Source organism: Meriones unguiculatus, chromosome 14 (genome assembly GCF_030254825.1).
Source record: "Meriones unguiculatus strain TT.TT164.6M chromosome 14, Bangor_MerUng_6.1, whole genome shotgun sequence".
In the NCBI taxonomy this organism is placed as follows: domain Eukaryota; kingdom Metazoa; phylum Chordata; class Mammalia; order Rodentia; family Muridae; genus Meriones; species Meriones unguiculatus.
The window spans coordinates 20,697,990-20,718,454 of NC_083361.1; the positions used below are offsets into that span (position 1 = coordinate 20,697,990).

A 20,465-nucleotide genomic window follows, 5' to 3' on the forward strand; every position below is an offset into this window, starting at 1 on the left:
CTGATGATCCTGTGGCCCATCCTCCCTCCCCAGCCCTCAAGCTGACAAGGGCAAGTCGGATGACCTGTCTCTGAAGGGAAGCTCTTGAGTGGTGAGATTCATGGATTCCTGAATGATTCAAGGTTAGCACTTTGTTAAAGATATGAGTTTCTGCAAGTTACTTAACTTCTGCAAGTCTCACTTTCCACGTCTGTGAAACGGGGTCAAGAAAACCTAACTCAGGGAATTAAAAAAAAAAAAAAAAAAGTAACCCTACAATAAAGAAAGTGAGAACATGCTTAGCAGGGACTTAATACAGTTGTGGTTGGGCCCCAGCCTGATACAGAAGTTGAGCAGCTAGTTTTCCAAGTGATTAAAAAAATGATTATTTATTTTTATTTTATGCACATGGGTGTTTTGCCTGCATGGATGTATATGTGCAACTTGTGTATGTTTACCAGGGAGGACAGAAGAGGGCATCAGATCCCCTGGACCTGGAGTTATAGACAATTTTAAGCCACCATGCAGGTGCTGGGAGCAAAAGCCACATCCTCTGCAAGAGCAGAGCCAATCTGTCCGGCACCCCACATGATTTCTTAACACCCACTTTTTTTCCTCGGGAAGAATCCAAAAGTCTCAGGCAATTTCTTTAGTGTCTTCAACTGGAATCTCTAAAAGCTGGTATTTTATTGTTTGTTTTATTGAAACTATTTTAAAGATCGTGACAGTAGAAAGGAAATTAAAAAGAAAAAAAAGACCTATGTTCTCCCTATGTTTCCTAAGGCACATGTCTCCAATGGAAGGATTTCAGGTACATGGCAGAATCCCGTTTATCCAGCCAGTCTTGCTATGAAAGACTTTGGCCCTGGACCTTCTGGAAGGACCACTGTTCTGGAAAGCATCTCCTAGGGCTATAGAGTGTACAAAGAAGAGCATCTCTTAGGGATTGCCTCGTGTACTCTTGGATTCACCCATGGCTGTGTTGAATAGCTTTGTTGTTGTTTCTAGGTGCAAGGGATTCGCTTTAACCCCAGGATGTGTGTGTGTGTGTGTGTGAGTGTGCGTGTGTGATGCATTCATCTGAGTGTTGCTAAATATACAAATGCAGGTGAATACTCAAAGGCCGAAGCAGGGAGTCAGGTGTCTCTCTCTACTGCTCTCCGCAATGTTGTTTTGAGGCAGGGTCTCTCAATGACCTTGACTCTTCGCTTTTAGGTGATGATAGCCTGGCCTGTGAACTTTTGGGCTCTGTCTGTCCTTACCTCCCGGGGATGGGAGTTACAACTATATGCAGCCAAGCTGGCTTTTTACGTGGGTGTTGGGGATTCAAACTTGTGTATCATGCTTGCATAGCAAGTATTCTTACCTACCAAGCCTTGTCCTCAGACCCTTAGTCTCCTAGAGTTTTTATTTTATTTTATTTTAATGCTGCATGGCATGGAACTCTGGGCCTGCAAATGTAAAAGCCCAGAAGTGTGAGGTAGATCATGCCCCATAAAACCATCAACAAATGAAGATGCCAGTCCTATGTTAGAAATCCTGGGGGCATTCTATGTGCTCTTAGAAGGTTTCTACATGCTGGCCCCACCTGCCTTTGGAATGAGTCTATGCTAAACACTCCCACTTGCTCTTCTTTCTTTCATATCTCTCTCCCCTTAGTCTTACACTGGACACAACACTGTACAACAACTACTAGGTTGGATTTCCACTTTGGATGCAAACCCTGGCTGAGGCGTGAGATACTCACTTTAGCAATGCCTTGAAGTTTAGCCATCCTTCTCGCTTTTTTTCAGACACCAACAACTTGATTTTCAGAAAAGAGCAGTCAGGGGCCACAGCGTCCACTTCCTGGGCCACCTCGTCCCCCGCCACAATAGCCCTGGCCTTGGATGACTGCAGCCTGTAGAGTATATCTGTGGCTCTCATCTGGATGGTTCCAGGCATGAAAACAAGGCCTGGAGAAACCAAATGGTTTAAAGAGCACTAGGAAGGGAACTGTCGCCTTCCCCAGAGAAGAGCTGTGGATAGCCATGAAGGCTAACAGGAAGCGCAAGGAGGATGTAAACAGCTTAGGGTGCCCACCAGGGAAGAGCAAATCAAACATGCACAGCTGTGAGGACCAACAGGGAAGGGCAGATCGGCCGTGAACAGCCATGGGGGCCGGCAGGAAGGGCAGGTGGGATGGACACATCTATGAGAACCAACAGAAAGGGCAGGTGGTGTGTGAGGACCGGTGGGTAGTAACGACAGAGTGTTCTTCGGGGGTTTCCTCCGGGAGAAGAGGCTGCAGTTCCCTGCCCTCCATTTCCTTCACAAGTGAGGGTGCCCAGCCAGTGTGAACAGTTACTAACCAGTCCTCATGCAGCCCAGGGTCACCAGCCACCACTCCGGGACTCGGGGAAGCACCACGGCCACACGGTCACCACGCTGCAGGCCACAGGCCCCTGAGAGAACATTGGCTGCCTGTTGGCTGACTTCGCTCAGTTCTCTGAAGTTCCACTTTAGTTCTTCCCCACTGCCGCTCACCCACCATAGGGCTGGACCTGGGGGCCTCTTGCCAGCCTGAAGAAAGAGAAGGCCCATGTGGACACAGCATGCAGGGCACAGGGACATGGCAAGTAAAACAAACTGCATGTCTTTAGGGGTAGGCTTGTTGATCCACACACTATTTAAAAGTGTTAAAACAACCCTCCACCCGCAGTTTATTTTAATGTGGGTTAGGTATATTAGTAGTATATTAAAACAGAGACTTTAATATGCATGTTTGAAATGGTAACAGCTAAAACACATGTATTACTGCGAGAGGTAATCTTGATCGGCGGCTGGATTAGCTTGAGGATGCTCAAGAGATGAGTAAGGTGTACCTCTTGGGTATGCCTGTGCGCTTCCAGAGCTGGGCGGATGGTGTGGGCTCTGAGATCATCAGACTAATGGCTTGGTGGATTCCGAATGTGGTACTGGGAGATGGTGAAAAGTAAGAATTGGGTCCTGGGTGGAGGGAAGGAGTTGGGAGATGCCTTGGGGGAGGAGTCTTGCCCAGGACTTTTTCACTGTCATGACTTTCATTGTTTCCCCCTTGATTATTATTAGTTTCCATTTTGCTTGTTTATTTTTATTTTATTTTATTTATTTTTATTGAGAGTTTCTCTGTGTAGTCTTGGCTGTCCTGGACTCACTCTATAGACCAGGCTGGCCTCGAACTCACAGAAATCTACCTGCCTCTGTCTCACCGAGTGCTGGGATCACAGGTGTGCGCCACCCACACCTGGCTTGTTTGTTTATTTAATTATTTCTTTCACTGATTCCAAATTGAGAATCGTAATAGTAAGATCTTCCCTCAGTCTTCCAAGGAGGAGCTACAGAAGCTAAAATGTAAGGTTAGTATATTTTGAGACGTTCCCAGAACCGTATGGACTTTGGATGGATTAGGCCTTTGTTTTAGTTGCTGCTGGTGGCTCTGTCTACATGCTGAGATTCAAAGCCTAATTGGGGGCAGGAGTCCTTGCTTGTTTTGTTGCTGGATTCCTGCTCACAGTCAGGGTTGGTCCCTGTATGGAGGTAGGGAGAGGCCAGGCCTCTCATCCAGGGGCCCTGCCACCTAAGTGAATGCATGCAAGGAGGGGGGGTTCCCTCAGGTGAGTATGCGCTCTGCTCTGCACCTGCTCTAGAGAAAAGTCCCCCTGGGCTGAGCTAGAAGGAAAAAAAAGAAAGAACCACTTTTTCCTTGTTTATGATTTGTATCTCTTCTTAACCAATGACCTGTAAAACCCACCATACTCTAAAAACAGACAAACAATAAACAAAAACACCACTACCACCACCTCCCCTCCCCCCAAATGTCTCTGGGTTTGGCTGCTAGACAACATAGCTTGGACAAAATGGATTTTTCCTTCTGTCTAACACAGACCAAGGAAAATTTTAAGCAACTTTTAATAGGACCTTTTTAAAAGCTTAAAGACAGCTGCTAAAAAGATCTCCTTTGTCGTCCATGTATCTCCAGATGTTAAAAAAATTTAAACCCATGGGCAGGTCCTAGTTGCTGAAGCTAGCTTAAAGGACGTTTAACAGCAGGGAACTGATTGGGACAAGACCCTTTGCGTAAACACAAAGCCACCGTCACCTTCTCTGATGATGAGACACAGCTAGACTTACAGATGTCAAGCAAAATTTTAGTGTCACACTCTTACCCGAGGGATTAAAGAAACCGATCGCTCAGGACTGGCCCAACACCAAGCTCCTAGAATTGTTCAGCCACTCTGTCCAGGATGAACAATACCCGGTGACCCATAAACAAAAGGGCAAATTGCAGCTCATATTGCCTAACTTGAAGAGACAGGCATCCTGGTGCCCAGCCAGCCAGACACCTTGGAATATGTCTCTCCTGCCTCTGAAGACACCTGATAACTCTGGTTCTCATGAGTCTGTTACTTCCAGGGAAACTGCCTTGGACCTGAGAGCTGTGTTCCTCAGCCTCCCGTTGGCAGAGGGGAGTTAACCCACCTTTGCTTTTAAATGGACAGACCTGGTGGGAGGTTATGGTGGCTAATGTACCTGGACCAGGTTGCTCCAGGATTTAAAGACACTGGATGAAGACTTCCTGCCATTCTGTCAGAAGTTTCCTGAGAAAACAGATTATAAAACAGCCACTGAGGGACGGCTGCCAGAGCTGTAGACCTTGGGCTACAGAATGTCAGCTAAGAAAGCTCAGCTTTGCTCATCAGAGGCTGCCCATCTTCGCTACCAGCTGAGGGGAGGCAAAAGGAAGCTGCCTCAGAGTGGTGCTGTTGCCATTCTTCAGATCCCAACTCCAAAGACTAAGAGACAGGTTCAAGAGTTCCTAGACGCAGCTAGATACTGTTACCTCTGTATGCCAGAGTCTGTGGAAAGAACAAGACCTTTATACACCGACACAAAGTCCCAATCTGGACTGAGACTAAACAAAAGACACCTGATGCTTTAAAAACAGCTCTGACCTCTGCTCCAGCCCTAAGGTTTCCAGACAAAGGGGGTTTTAAACTTTGGGGCTATGGAAATGCCCTGTGATGACTAGATCCTGCAGCCACAGGACTGCCCACTGTTTAAGAACTGTGGCGGCTACAGCTAGTTTAATGAAAGAAAGCAGACAAGTTAACTCTGGGTCGAGAGCTTATGCTCAGAGCTTATGCTCACGACACCCCATGGCATGGTTGAGGCCCTCCTCTGAGGAGCACCTGCTGGCTGTCCAGTGATGGTGTGACCCAGTACCATGGTGGTGAGGCCCTTCTCCTGGTCCACCCTCAAGCCCAGTTTGAGAAACTCAGCACCATCAATTCTTCTGTTCTCTTGCCTGATGACAGAGGTGCTCATCTGTGACTGCCAGGGGATGAAAGATAAAACCAGGTATGTGAGAGCCACTATAGTTACTTTAACTGAAATGATGTGGGCCCAAGCCAGGTACCTCAGAGAGCAGGTACCCAGAGAGCAGAACTGATTGATCTGACTCAGGTTCACATATGGGGAAAAGTGCACCACTGTATACACGGACCATCAGTCAGTATGTCTTTACTACCAGTCATGTCCACCGTGTGATACATGTATATATGTATGTATGTATGTATATAGTATTATGGGCTTCTCACTGCTGGACAAAAGGATACTGAAGAATCTTGCCACCTTGTCTCCCTCCAGAGGTTATCTGGCTTCCTCTAGAAATTGCTGTCCACCACTGTCAGGATGCTGACCTGGCTATCTGACAAATAGCCCTAAGATCAGTGGGACCTATTAGTGTTCTGGTAACATAGCATGCCCCGGTGATGCCCGAGGCTCTATGGCAAAGAAGAAGTGGACAGCTCAAACCCACAGGTTGATGGAAGACACCAGAGGGAAAGATCATTCTCCCAGAAACAACTGGCAGGACTCTGGTTAACTGACCTTCACCAGGTTACTCATCCAGGGTCCACAAAACTTTCTGAGTTGCTCAGACCAAGGCATGTTCTAACTAGACGAGACAGCCTAGTATGGGATGTCTCAGCCAGATGCCAGTTTTACATTCAAGTGAATTCAAAACAGAGAGCTCTTGCCCAGGAACGGGTCCAGATGAGAGACCAACATCCTGATGGACTCTGGGAAAACTGACGTCACCAAGACCTGGACTGCTGGGGAGGATAAAAATATTTGGTAATTTTTAAAGGCACCTTTTAGGGTGGGTAGAATTGTTCCTCACCTGGACTAAAACTGTTCGAATACTAGCAAAACAACTTCTCCAGGAACTGCTCACTAGATTTGGCCTCTCCCTAGCAAGGCAGTCCAGATGAGGCCTGTTTTTCATAGCCGAAACCTCTTAGTTAATGGCTAAAGCTTTAGAAATATATTAAAAAGTTCATTGTACATATAAACCTCAGAGTTCTGGCCAGTTAAAAATTAGGCAGAGCATTAAAAGAAACTTTAACAGAATTCTCACTAGACACCAGCAATGGATGGACAGGCCTCCTTCCTTTGCTTTGCTTTGGCCTGCTGCATCCCCATATAGTGAGGAATTTACTTCCCTATAGATTACATTTGGAAGGCCTCCCTCTCTGCTTCCCAGGCTCTGAGATAAACAGTTGGAGGAACTCTCTAACCATTCCTTTCTCATGTCGCTACAGGCATCCCAGTTCTCCATGCAGGCTATTTATTAGACTATCGGAGAGAGCCAGCCAACCTCTGAGTCCACCACCATGCTGTCTGGGTCACGCAGGCAGGCAAAGGGGCACTCAAACCACCTTGGAAAGTTGGAAAGGACCTTACAGGGTGATTCTCTCCCCTCCTGTGGCATGAAGATAGCTGACATTCCACCATGGATCCACCTCAACCAGGTCAAGAAAATGAAAACCAAAGATGCTACTGCCAAACAGACTGTCTCCATACTTCAATGGGTCCCTGGGCCCTTCCACTCTCTGCCTCTCTCTATCTCTTTCTGAGACTTGTTTTTGGTATAAATACAGGATTATGGCCCAACCCCTACAGCCCTCAGGCCTGGCCCTGGGAACCGAGGAAGACACATACAGGGAAGATAGCTGGTTATGCGTCAACACCCAGCCCCTGTACTGTACAGCAATGGGAACTAACAAGACAGTCAGCTTATTGACTGTGGGTGGTCCAAATTAACGTGACAGGACTTATAAGGGGATAAAACTTGGCTAATATCCAAAGCCTTTTACTTAGTCACATTCCCTTATTCTGATGGCTGTTATTCTACCCTACGGGTTAATTCGTATGGAAAATAATAATATCACTGGGCCTCTGAGACTATTTGATGGGCATCTACAAATGGTTTGACTAAATGTGCCTCTTCTGATGTTTTTCAAAGATAGTATACAGGTTGGTGAAGACCTAGAGCTATTAAAAGTTTCAGTTTCTGAATTAAAACAGAAGTTAGATCCCCTTGCAGAAATGGTCCCACAAGATTGTTAGAGGCTTAGACATCTCATGAGATAAAGAAAATTGTGTCTGGCTTTGGGAGAAACCTGTCATAGCTATGCTAATTGATCAGGGGTACCAGTCTTTCTTCTCTTGGTCTCCCTGACCAACTACTCTCTACCATCAACACTGGCTGGGCCTTTAATTCTTGTTCTGATTGTATTAACTGCAAGGCCCTGCATCTTAAACTAAAACAGGATGAGTCTATGTTTTGACTCATTCACTAAGACCAGTGGGGGTGTAATAGGGCCCCAGACCTTAGCACAACTGACTCCATGATGGAAGAATGTAAAACTTAGCACATAGAACTGCCTGCCAAAAGTAAAACAATGGCCCAATCTATTAGAGTCCATATAGTTCTGGGAGAGTCTCAAAATGTACTTGATCTTTACAATTCCATACATGCCTTATGGCTGGGCCCTGGTTGCCAAAAACAAGGGCATTTAAAAGATTCTGGCATTTAGAAACAGCAAAATCCCATGGAGTCAGGCCCTATTGTATCTTTTAGCTTCTGGAGTTCTGCTTCTGGCTAACTGTTCTTGTTAACTGAAGTATGTCAACCCAAAACATGGGTTTTGTGCTCAAATGTTCACTTTGAGAAAGGCTTAAGTGTTACACTGGGATCCCAAACACCCAGTGCAGTCACTGGCTGGCTAATACAGGCTCTTTATTGACTTAAACTCTTGTCTGAGTAGTCTTCTCTGGTGAACGCCCCACACTACACGCGCAGTCAGTCCAATACGAGTTCACCCACTCATTCCGTCTGTGCCCCAGCATACTGCTCTTCGTTTCATGCTGGGAGGTCACAGCAGAGCATATGTTTGTTTGGGGTTACTAGTTTCTCCCCCAGGTGCTACGTGCCTCTGACCCTCTTTTAAAAAATATTTGTAGGAGCATGTATTAATCGTGCACAATCAAAGGTTTTTATTACAACATTTTCAGCCATGTTCACCCTCAACTCATCCTCTCCTGTTTCCCTTCACCACTTGCCACTCCTCTTGATATCCTTCTTCCTGCCAACTGCTTCCTCTTCTACCTTTATGGTGTGTGTGTGTGTGTCCTAGTATGTTTTCAGGCATATGAGGAAAGGTTTGTTTATAGGCGAGTGGGCACATTGCTGGTGGCCACACTACTGAACAAGATGTCTCTCCATCCTTCATTAACCTTTAACTGACTACAAATCCTCTGCAAGGGGTGGGGCTCCTCAAGCTCCTCCCTAGTCCATGAAACCTAGCACAGGTAATTACGGTTGCCGTGGATTCAAGAGCCATCTCGTGCCCAGAAATTACATTTTCCACACACCCACCTCTTACGTTCTTTCTGTCCCTTTTCCCACTCTATTCTCACGGTGGGGGGGGGGTTAGAAATGTCTTATTTGGGAATGAACATTCAACAACCACGTATTCTCAGCATCTTGACCAGTTGTGAGTCTCTGCGGTTACCACTGACCACTGACCACTGCAAGAAGACGATTTTCTGATAGAAGGCCGCAGCTCTTCTACCTTTCTTCCACCCTATGCTGCTTCAAGAAAGATGAACATCCTGCTCACAGCCTCTTAGGGTGTCAGAGACATAGTAAGCATCCAGTAAGTTTCTACTGAACGGATTGATAAATGAAGTCGTTCAAACCGTGCCATTCTGTCTCCCGTTACCTTCTCCAAGCTGGCCCAGTGGTCTATCACATCACTGGCGAAGTTGTACTTGGCAGGCACTTCCTGGTGGCCCCACTGTATAGGCATTAGTTCCTTGACGTTAATATGGAAAGCACGGCTGGACCTCTCACTACCCCAGAGGGTGAAAAGTCTTGGAATTTTCCATAGCCAATGCATGGTTGGAGCTGTGAAGGAAGGAGGAGATATAGGTGAGCTCTACTTTACTAGAGTGTGACACTCACCATCAGCTAGTGGGGAGAGCTGTCTCTGGCTTCCAGGGTTGATTGGTTGTGTTTGCGAGTGAATTGACTTGATACGGAATGCCTGGTTCAGTCTCCTTCTATGAGCCAATCTCCTGAATTATCCCCCCCACCAGCTCCTGCAACAGTTCTGGGGATGTCCAATCCCAGGTGATGTACCATTTTAGCTTAAAGTATGAGTGGTAAGTTGTTTTGTCACTACAATTACTCCATTTTCTTCCTGTGGTAGGTTCGTATCACCCCACTCCCTGCCGCGTGACTTCGCAGTTCAGAGAGAAGACTACAGGGAGAGCCTATATTCCCCCTTAAGCCTTATTCCCTATAGCTTTCTGGTGAGATATGTTCTGTTAGTATGAGTGTGGGCCAGTCAGATTTGCATTTCCCCCTCCACAGTGTGTGTGTATGTACATGCATGTTGTATGCACGTGCATGCACAGGTGTACCCACGAGCATGTCCGTGAGTCCACGCGGAGGCCAGGGGAAGACACTGAGTAACCTGCTCTATGTCCTATCCCCCTGTGACAGGGTCTCTTAATTGGATCTAGAGCTTGCCATCTCTCAACTAGGCTTGCTGGCCAGAGAGTCCCATGATACTTTTGTCTCTGCTGCCCTAGCTCTAGGCTCACAGACGCACAAAGGTTTTTACATGGGTGCTGGACTTCTGAACTCAGCTTCTCATGCTACTGAAGCAAGTGCTCTTACTCATCTCCCTAGCACCACGTTGGGGGCTTTCTGTGAGAACTACATATCTCGGAGAAGAACTAACCTTCTTCCTGGGTTTCAGAATGATGATGTAAGGAACTCAGCTAAGGCCAACCTGTCCATTTCAACCTCCAGCTTTTTCTTTTTTTTAAACTAAGCTTTGTAGACACTTCTTAGATCAAAGTTTAGAAACATATATACATTTGAGAGCTGTGAAATGCTTGGGGTGTCTCTTAATGCACCAGCTTCTGACTAATACACTAATTCTTTGGAGTCAGCTCTGATTGACATACCTTAAAATCTATGCCCATATGGTGTAGGATCTCACACAAGCACTCACTTACAGGATTATAGCTGTCGTAATTATTGTTTTCAGATTCATTGGCTCTAGGGAAAGGTGTCCCAAGGCTGTATACTTTTGGATGAGACAGCAGAATTTTTAAGCCTAATGATCTTTGAGCTAGGGAATCCAGCCAGCAATCTATCCCCTTGGCTGGATTCCGATCCCCCTTGGTCCAGACAGAGGCCATTAGAATGCTTATCTGTGGCACTTACATGTTTTCTCCTGATTTCTCAAAGAAGAGAAGAGAATTTCCTTCCCAAGCCTGGCCATCAGTGTCTAGTGCTCCCATGGTTGCTGGTCTCTTTCTCCTTCAGTGGCTGCCTCTTCCTTATCTTCTGGCCTCACCTCTTCAGTAGCCACATACTCATTCACCGGCAGCGAAGTCATGGCTTCTTCTGTCTACACTTCTGTCCATCTCTCTAGTCTCTCACTCTATCCACTACTGTCCCCTCCTTAAGACCTGTGACACTCCCTTTGTCTTCTTTGGGAACTTTCACTGCCCTTGCTATCCCTTACCCCTCGTGGCTGGCCAGTGTCATCACGATGCATGACCCCACCTTTCTCTTGCATAAACACTTACCTGACAGGCCACCGCTGGAACTCTCTCTGGAGGTAGCTTGGTCTACTTTCCTCTTGGGAAGTAGTTCTAGGGTTCCCGCAGCCCTGGAAGAGAGAACAGCACTGAAGTGGACGGTTCCCTGATCAAACCTGAGCAGTCTCCAAGGGCTCAGCTAATCATTAATGGTGCCTAATTCTGATGTGATGTTGCTCCTCCCAGCCAAGTTATGTGCAGCCCAGTCTTTGAGTCTGTGGTGGGGTGTCAACTGAACTGCTCGTTAACTCAAGGGGTCAAAATGAGGTTTGTTCCCATGATGGGCAGTGAGCTTTTACTCCAATCAGGGGAAGAGAATGGAGCCTCAGAATCTCCATGCACTGTCTCGCTACCTTTAATCTTCTCATTCCTTTGGCCTCCACCAAGGGCCCCTTTTCATGCTCTGTGACACTTACTCCTCCAGTGCCACAGCATGGATCCAGGCCTCTTGCCAGTGACCCCACAAGTGTGTCTCCTTGGCTAGCTCTCTTTCTTGCTGCTCATCTATTTGATGTCTCCACTTGGATATAGCACAGGTTTTTTAAGAACAGATTCAGATGGTGCCAGGCATTCTAGCTCTAACCTATGCTACTGCATCTGCAGCCTTTACCAGCAAATGGCAAAGGGAAGGGATTTTTATGTTTCATGATTCTTATTTTCCAGAGCCCTAAAGCAGCTCCAGGTGGCTATCCAGTAAACATAGCAAATGTATGTTGAATACATTATCCTTCATCCTCAAAGTAACTCTGTGAACTCTCCCAAAGTCTTATGTGTATGTGCACACACATAAGCACACGTTAACATCTTTAATCCTTTTTCACAATTTATACATACACTCATACATATGTACATACATACATACATATGTACAGCATATTGTGATCATACTCACCCCCTTCCCCTCTCTGCCTTCTCCCATACCTGTTGACTGACTTTTGCACCTTTTTTTTTAATTGTGGGGAGGAGGGCTTGGTTTTGACTCACTCAGTTTAATCATGGTTTCTTGTATGTATGCATAGAGCAATTCACCAATGTCTATACTGCTAAAAAAAAAAAAAAAAAAAAAAAGACACCTACCTGGGATTGGTGCCAGGTAGTCTCCAGCCCAGATGACATGGCCACATGGACTGTGAGGCAGAGGCAAAGAAGAGTTCAGAAAGGGTTGAGAAAGATCAAACAGGGAGACAGAGAGAAATAGATGGAAACTCAGATGGTCATATAGATTTTAGCTGTTTTTCATACACCTTGGGGGATGAAGGTCGATGTCTTCAAAACTCAGCTTCCTTGTTTAACCACAGGGGATAAAAGTAGCTCTTGTTTACCCTTCCTTTCCTCTCCAAAGCACCTTGGCAACTTTTCAGTGGTCTGATGTGCATTCTTGTGCCGTCCTGTTTCCAATAACCGTGAGAAATTCAGAGTGGGCATGCTTTCTAGTCTTTGAGAGTCACTGATCATTCAAGCCTTCGTTTCTCTGTCTTTGGGGTAGGTTAACAGTGACATCTCCGAGTCTGTGAGAAAGAAGATGTGCTGAAATGATTCTTACAGAGCGTGATAAAGAAGATACCTGGAAGCTTTGCTGCTGCTCTGTTTGGCTCATTCATAAAGTCAGAAACACAAAGGTGGGGTTGAGGAGGTGGCTCAATGTGTAGGAGTACAAGTGACACATACCTGAGATGTGGGGTAGCATGTATGATCCCAGCATTACTACAGGAGGCAGATACAGGAGAATCATCTGGGAGCTTACAGGACCAGCCATCCTGGAGTATGCTGCACAGCAGCAGAAGCAAGAGAGGTCCTGTTCATCAAGCTGTAAGAACTGATGCTTGCAAACTGTCTTCTGAGATCCAGGCCCATTCCGTGTCACATGGGTACCAATCCTGAAGATGTTTATCTTTCTCCTTTTAGACTTCCATCGCAGATATTCCTAATTGCCTTAGAATCATGTAGCCATGAGCTCTCCCTTGCTCTTCTGGAAAGTTCTCTTTAAGCCTCTTTTGTCATTGCTTCTCAGGGCCACTCACCATCTGCCCACAGCAAGACTTCAGAACATCAAGAAGGTGGAGTTCACTGGTCTGTTCTCAGTCTTTTTTTTCTTCGGTGCTGTTAGCCCATATCAAGGATCAAAATTTAAGCCTGAGTTGCTGTTCTCCTGTATGGCTCATGTTGGGACTTTAAATAAATAGTAGGATTTGCTTGGAAAGGGGGAAGATGTTTTTCTGAAGGAATTAGGAAAGATTTACTTCCTGGGTTAGTGCTTAGAAATCCCCTGAGGTTTCCTGTTCTCACTTGAAATCCAGATTGATGGTCTACCCTTCCCATTGCTTTTTTTTTCTCTCTCATTTATAGGTGCAGTTTCACCATCTTAGGTGCTTATCAGAGGCATTAAAGCTATTCACCTTTGCTGGACTTGACGTCTTTTCCTGGAGACGAAGCTGGCAAAGATTTCACCTCACCTTTCCTGCTCATGGATGCTTTCAATGCCTCATGTGCCCACTCCTCAGTCTGGATTTCTGTTTTCTTTTTTTTTTTTAAGATAATATATTTATTCCTTCAAATTTTCATGTGTGTGTGTGTGTGTGTGTGTGTGTGTGTGTGTGTGCATGTGTGTGCGTGCATATGTGAGGAATATGACTCTGCCTACCTCAGCAACCATTAGCTGCCTACAGTTTCTCAGGAGGAAGGCCTTTTGAACCTCCCCATCACCCTCAAGGGAATGTCGATGTATCCAATATGATGAAGATAACCACCACTGTTGTGAGTTCATGGTGTACCTGGAAGACAGCGTTTCAGACCAAACCTGTTCTATTCCCCAGCTTACATTCTTTTCTTTTGCCCTGTTTTCAATGTCCCCTGAGCTTTGGAAGTATTAAAAAAAAATTATGGGTATACAAGTAAATATTTACAAGACAAATGGACCCCATCTTCATTTAGCAAAACATCTGTGGTAGGTGCCTACCCCTTCCTCCAGAGACCATGGCCTCTCCAGCCATGGGATTTCAACCAGGTTTACACTAACATTTGTGAATTTTCTCCTGCGGAACAAGCCTCAAATCCAACCAAAACGTCGCTGGTTATCTTCATAACGGTCATACCACTCTTTTACCAGTGGACATGTCTAGCTCGGTTAATTAATAGTGTAGACAGGATGACTTTTTCCCTCTACATGCTGTTTGGCACCTCTCAGCACTCTGAGAACTAGCAAGTAAAGATGACACTTCCGTTTTAGTGCTTGACTTCTCCATGACTTCTGACCACCATGTGTGATGTCTTCAGCAAGGGGGCCATATCATCTGTTTGGGTGAATAACTAACAACAAGGGCAACAGTCTGTATTGTCTGAGGGACTCTAAAGCCTACATGACCAACATCTCATTGGGTGGCAACACATGCTGTATGCTGGGGTTTTCATTTGACAACTTATGCCTCCTGGGACCACCAATGTAGACTTGGTTTGTGTTTTCTCGTGCACCAGCCCATACCTCCTTGATTCTAGGCAACCCACTCTATCACTCCCAGGCTCCCATCAGATTCTGAGTTGTCAGTATCCTTACTCACAGCTCTACAGTAGAAAAGAAACTTTCCATAAAGTTCTAAAGGTCTAAAGTTAGATTGTCTAGGTTTGAATCTAGATCCCTCGCTCCTGAGCTGAATGCACATGGAGAGGTGATTTTATTTCCTCTGAACTTCAGCATTCATGTCTAGAAAGAGGGGTAATCCTAGCACACCTCTAGAAAGGAGAGCATTGAACTCAGTGACACATATCAAACACGTAGCCATAAAGATGTTGAGAATAGCACTCTTGTGACAATTCCAAGATGGCTGGGCATGCACTCAGGGGTGGAATGTAGTTGGCATTTGTGGGACCTTGGCTTCCATCCTCAGCATAACAAAAACCAAACAAACAAAGAAACAAACCAAGACAGCCAAACTCAGTTGTTTCTGGAGAGGTGAGATACTTGAATTTTGATTGAAGTTAAAGTATTTCTTTTCTTAAAACTTAACTATTCAAGTTCATGTTATTTATTTATCTAAAGCATAAATAAAAAACACAATAATGCATCCATCGCTGTAAAAACTGATGAATTGAAGCCAGTACAGTTTGGAATTGGAGATTTGGAAGGGACATCTTGAATCAAATCAAAACTCCCACATAGATGCAAGATCTGGGGATCACAGGGCTAGTTGTTTCTGCTAATTAGTCAGTAAATACTTATAAAAAAAGTCAAAGATGTGGTGGAAACACATCCCTTATAGTTTGGAGAGAGAACAGATAATGAGATGTAAAATGACTTAGTTAATTTTAGATACTCTTAGTCACAAATAGGAATTCAGCTCATGTCACATTTCCATTTAGAACCAGTGACCCTTGCCTTGACATAAAATAGCCATCTAAGTTTTGCCATCATCAAAAAAGGGCCATATGACCATCACAGTCACTTCTGCCAACCCACCTCTTCACACCTTTTCTTACTCTTTCCACCAGCCACACTGCTTCGCTCTTGCTCCTTGAAGGCACGCCCTGCCCAGCCTTTGCACAATCAGCTCTCTTATTTGATTGCTTTTCTCTAGATTTCTACTTGACTAGCTTCCTCTAATCTTCCAAATCATTGGCAGATATTTTCTTTGTCATCAGTTCAATCCTCTTGGGAAAGCTTACCTTAATCATCTACCTGCCTAAAATTGTGAGCCACTCCAAACTGGTTCTCCTTCCTTCCCTTCCTGTCCATTACTAAACTTCATGATCCTGATCCTTAGCCCTAATCACTTTTAACATTATAGAAACCAATTTTAAACTTTTTTTTTTTGCTTCTGTCTCTTTTTTTTTATAACTTAGCTTTGTTAAGGCAGAGATGCTTGCCTGTCTGGTTTGTTGAGTTAGCTAAAGAACATAGGATAGACTCTATCTCAGAATATCCTTTGAATGCCTGGGTATATAACTTAACATCACAAGGAAAAGAAAACATTTTGATATTATGAGTGTGGCTGTCTGAAGTGTGTAGCTGCACGAATGGCTGCTTCTGCATATCTCTGACTATGCTTGTGTATGGTTGTGTTTACAACTGTTACGGCTGTTGGGATGTCCAGTTCTACGTATGAGTGCACATATCTGTGTGTGTGATTGCTTGTGTGAATTTATGTGTGTGTTTGTGTATGTGAGAGAGAGTGAGAGAGACAGAGAAAGGAGGAGGGAAAGAAGAAGAAGAAGAAGAAGAAGAAGAAGAAGAAGAAGAAGAAGAAGAAGAAGAAGAAGAAGAAGAAGAAGAAGAAGAGACAGGATTTGGAGTTGCTAAGAGACACACCTTTGGGTATACCTGTCAGGGGGATTCCAAAGAGCTTTACTAAGGAGGGAAAGTTCTCTTCGACATGGGCAATAACACGCTGCGTTCATCTGGCCGTGCTTTCCGACTGTGCCCATGTGAGCAGACTCATGCTCCTGCCACACACTTTCCCCACCGCGATGAGCGGTGCTCCTCAAGCCATTCCTTTTTTAGGCTGCTTTGATCTTGTTTTCTTTTCCTTCCTTAAGTTGCTTTGCTCCCAGTCAGAGCACTAGGACTGTGTTAGATTGTAGCTAGTAAAGCCTGCAAGGTGAATTTAGGCGCATGGTCTCACATTCATTGTTATTTTGACATGCGTTTAAAAAAAGGTGACAGCATTTCAGATGTCTTTCCAGGGGTATTCTATCAACTAACATGAAGTTATTTTTAAAGTGAGTCAATGAATGGTGCAAATGCTATAAATGTAGACCTATAATCATAACGGTGCTGAGGGAATTAGGAAAAGCTGAGAAAAACCTAGATAGTTGATGCCAGCCATAACATTCTCAGCGAGTGATGGAGGTAACAGCAGTCATCACCGAGATGACCTCTAGGGCTAGTGGGGAAAGCGGCTACAAGCCTGGTGAAGTCTGGTTCCTAAGGGCAACATGGTGGCAGAGAATTCTGTCCTTTTCCTTTGGGAGCTGAGTCGGGCTTAGATCACTTGAGAGAAAACTAGCTGGAAAATAAGTGTCAGTAGGGAGATCCAAAGATTAAACATTAGGAAAACAATCTATTTTTAAAAATGAGGCATGAAACTAAACAGAGGTATCAAAAAGATGAATTACAAATGGCTGAGAAATCTTTTAAGAGGTGTTCAACATCCATAGGTGGCAGGGGAATGCGAAACAAAATGACTTTGAGATTTCATCTTACCTCAGTCAGAATAACTGACTTTTTAACAGTGAGGACAAATGCTGGCATGGATGTGGCGGAAAAGGGAACATTTATTTACTGCTGGTGGGAGCGCAGACTGGTGCAGCCACTACTGACATCAATGTGGAGGCCCTCAAAAAGCCAGAAATAGATTTATCACATGGTCCAGCTATACTACTAGTAATAGAACTTAAGTAATGAATCTCTCTATATATATACATACACACCTATATGGATACATATATATGTATGTATGTATCTATATACTATACATATATAGATACATATACATATATAGGCATGAGATTTATTAGAAGTCCAATAATGACTGCCTATGAATGGATGGTCCAAGAATCCGGTAGCTGTTCAGTTCACAAAACTGAATGTCTCAGATGGTCTTCAGTATACGCTGGAATTCCTAAGAAGTAGGGCCTGCTGCCAGTGAAGGAATGGAGTTGCTGGCCAGGGCAAGAGCAAGCAGGCAAAGAGATAGGGTTTTCTTCCTCCACGTCCTTTAGATAGGCTGCAGCAGAAGGTCCACGTGAAAGTCTTATCTTCCCACCTCAAAGGTCTGGACTAGAGGTGGAACTTCCCACTTCAAATGATTAAGAACAACAACAAAAAAAAAAATCCTTCACAGGTGTGTTCCAGTCATCTGAGATTTTCTTAATTATAGGTGTACTCAAGTTGACAATCAAGAATAGTCATCCCATGTCCACCCCTTGTCAACTTGACAGAATCGTATCTCCTTATGCCACGCTGGTCTGTGTTAGGATTGCTATTGCTGTGATGAACTACCACGATACAAACCAGCTGACTAGAAAAGGATTTATTTAAAACTTCCACACCCATAAAGAAGGTCAGGACAGGTGCTCAAACTGGACAGGAACCTGGAGGCAGGAGCCGATGCAGAGGACATGGAGGGGTGCTGCTTACTGACTTGCTCCTCTTGGCTTGCTCAGCCTGCTTTGTTATAGGACCCAGGACCACTCACAATAGGCTGGGCCTTCCCCATCAATCACTAATTAAGAAAACGGGCTATAGCCCTATCTTTTAGAGGCATTTTCTCAATTGAGGCTTTGTTGTTTGAGATAACTTTAGCTTGTGCCAAGTTGGCATAAAACTAGACAGCAATTTTCAAATGGAAACAACAGTCAGCTTATAATACACCTAGGCATTTTATAATTATCCCAGATACAATCACAAATATTTAATCAGGTTATAATTATTCCTAATGTGATATAACTGCCCCTCATACAACAACAAACACTATAAATTTAGAATAGGTGGCAATGTCCCATGAGGGACATTCTTTTAGTATCTTAAGCTTGAATATGATACTAACTGACATTCTCTTAACTGATGTCACATCACATGATAAAGAAATATCTGTACAAGCACATTCTTAACAACATATGACAGAAACACTCATGTAAATTATAATCCTCTTTTCTGCAGCTGGTCATGTGGCCTTAGCTTGTATTTATAACTACCTTTCTCTATTACTCATTTTGTATTTCCTCCACCCTTAGCAAACAGTTCAGCAGGTCTTGGCTCTTTTCCTGGAGTAGTGACCCATACTTTTATCTCTGAAGGGTCTGTGCCCTTTCTCATCTTGCCTGGATGAGGGTGTTGTAGTTTCCCATTGAGAGAAAGAAGACTTATTAGAATGGCTTGTGTGCTCTGGTTCAGCTAATGGCCTATGAATGGAAGGTCCAAGAATCCAGGAATTGTTAGGTCCATGAGGTTGGATTCTTCAGTATAGGCTGGAATCCTAAAGAAGTAGGCCCCTAATGCTATTGAAATAATGGACTTTCCAGCAAGGACAAAAGAAAGCAGGTGAACAGAAAGAGCTTTCTTCTTCCATGTCCTTCATATAGGCTACCAGCAGAAGGTGTGGTCCACATGAAAAGTTATCTTCTCACCTCAGAGATGCAGATTAGATGTGGGACTTTCCACTTCAAATGATTAAGAAAAAAATCCCTCACAGCTACGCCTCGTCATTTGGTTTTAGTGAATTCCAGTTGTAGTTAAATTGACAACCAAGAATAGCCACCACAGGCATGTACCCAAAATAGTATTTTACCACGGAGATGCTTGCTTATCCATGTTCCTTACTCATCAACTTGTGAATAGGTAATGAAAATGTGTTACATTCATACAATGAAAATCATTCAGAGGTTTAAAAATGAAATTTAAAAAATAAATTAAAAAAAAAAGAAAAAATGAAGTTACTCATGTTTGTCAGTGGGTGGCAGAGAGGAGAGAGGGCATGTCTGCTCAGTGTTCCGACCAGTGAACATGTGAATGCTTAGTAGCCTAACACTCCTTAAAAAGAAGCAAGCCTGAAACAAGCACCATTTTGGTGCTACATTGGCCTAGGGGACCAGCCCATGCCTGAGATGACACCTATCCAGTGCCCTAAAGCATGAGCAGGGCATAACACTCCTAAGACCACTTCTGAGATGACCCTAAATGCTCAGAGACCCTTGGCACCACTAAGAAGAGCAAGTAAATGGTGCAAAAATGGAAGAGAAAGAGAAACAGAAGGATGTGGGCACAGTGAAGAGAGGCAGAACAGGAGACCCGAGGGTAGCGAGGAACAGCCCAATATGAGTAGCCGGCAATGCCACCTGGGATCATGATGGACTTCTGGCCTGTGTTGCCACCAGGGGTCACATCTGAGTCTGTGGCCCTCCAGGAGCAGGGGTCTTTTACCACCAAATGCCAGTCAGATGTCCATGATCTGGGCAGCCACGTGGGGACATGTTAATGTCTGAGGCTGTGCAGTCCTGGCCCCACCCCTCAAGCTGAGAGCATTGTGGGAGAGATGGCCCTGGGGGTGTGAGAGTAGAAGAGCTGTCCCTGCCCCTCACCAGCTGCAGCACTTGGGAGAGCAAGCCCTGTGTCTTGCCTGGGCAGCACAGTAGACCAGACCCTGGTGTTGTGGGTTCAGGTGAGCTGGCCCTGTGTGTGTGAGCTGACCCCACAAGTTGTATGTCATGTTGGCCGCATGGGTAAGGGAAAGATGCCCTCCTCCCTCCCTTGTGCGTCCTCACCTCTGGCAGCTGGAGGAGCTGGTCCTGGGGTCGTAAGAGTGGGGTGAACTGGCCCTGTCCATCACCAGCTGCAACACTTGGGAGATTGGACCTTGCACTTTGACTGGACAGCAGGGTAGAGCTGCCTCTGGTGGTGGGGTTGCTGGTGAGCAGGCAGCCCCAAGGCGTGACAGTGGGATAGTGTAGGAATATTGATAGTATTAGCAAGAGTAGAGGCCTTGTACCAGACCAACGAGCTATTGCAATGA

The 20,465-nt window shown here is 44.9% G+C and overlaps 1 protein-coding gene and 1 pseudogene across 2 annotated transcripts in view; one reads left to right on the top strand and one right to left on the bottom strand.

Annotated features, from left to right (window-relative positions):
- Positions 1-11,112, bottom strand: part of LOC110558215 (acyl-coenzyme A synthetase ACSM2, mitochondrial) — a 29,482-nt gene extending 18,370 nt beyond the window's left edge. For both annotated transcript variants that reach the window (XM_021652999.2, XM_060366949.1), the window contains exons 1-4: positions 10,954-11,112; positions 9,069-9,253; positions 2,331-2,541; positions 1,727-1,934 (exon numbers count right to left, since the gene is read on the bottom strand). In XM_021652999.2, the coding sequence (XP_021508674.1) occupies positions 1,727-1,934; positions 2,331-2,541; positions 9,069-9,245 (596 nt within the window). In that variant the 5' untranslated portion in view covers positions 9,246-9,253; positions 10,954-11,112. The remainder of the gene's footprint in view (positions 1-1,726; positions 1,935-2,330; positions 2,542-9,068; positions 9,254-10,953) is intronic.
- An 8,286-nt stretch (positions 11,113-19,398) lies between these two features.
- LOC132647579 (small nucleolar RNA SNORA17) lies at positions 19,399-19,485 on the top strand (annotated as a pseudogene).
- Positions 19,486-20,465: the final 980 nt, after the last annotated feature.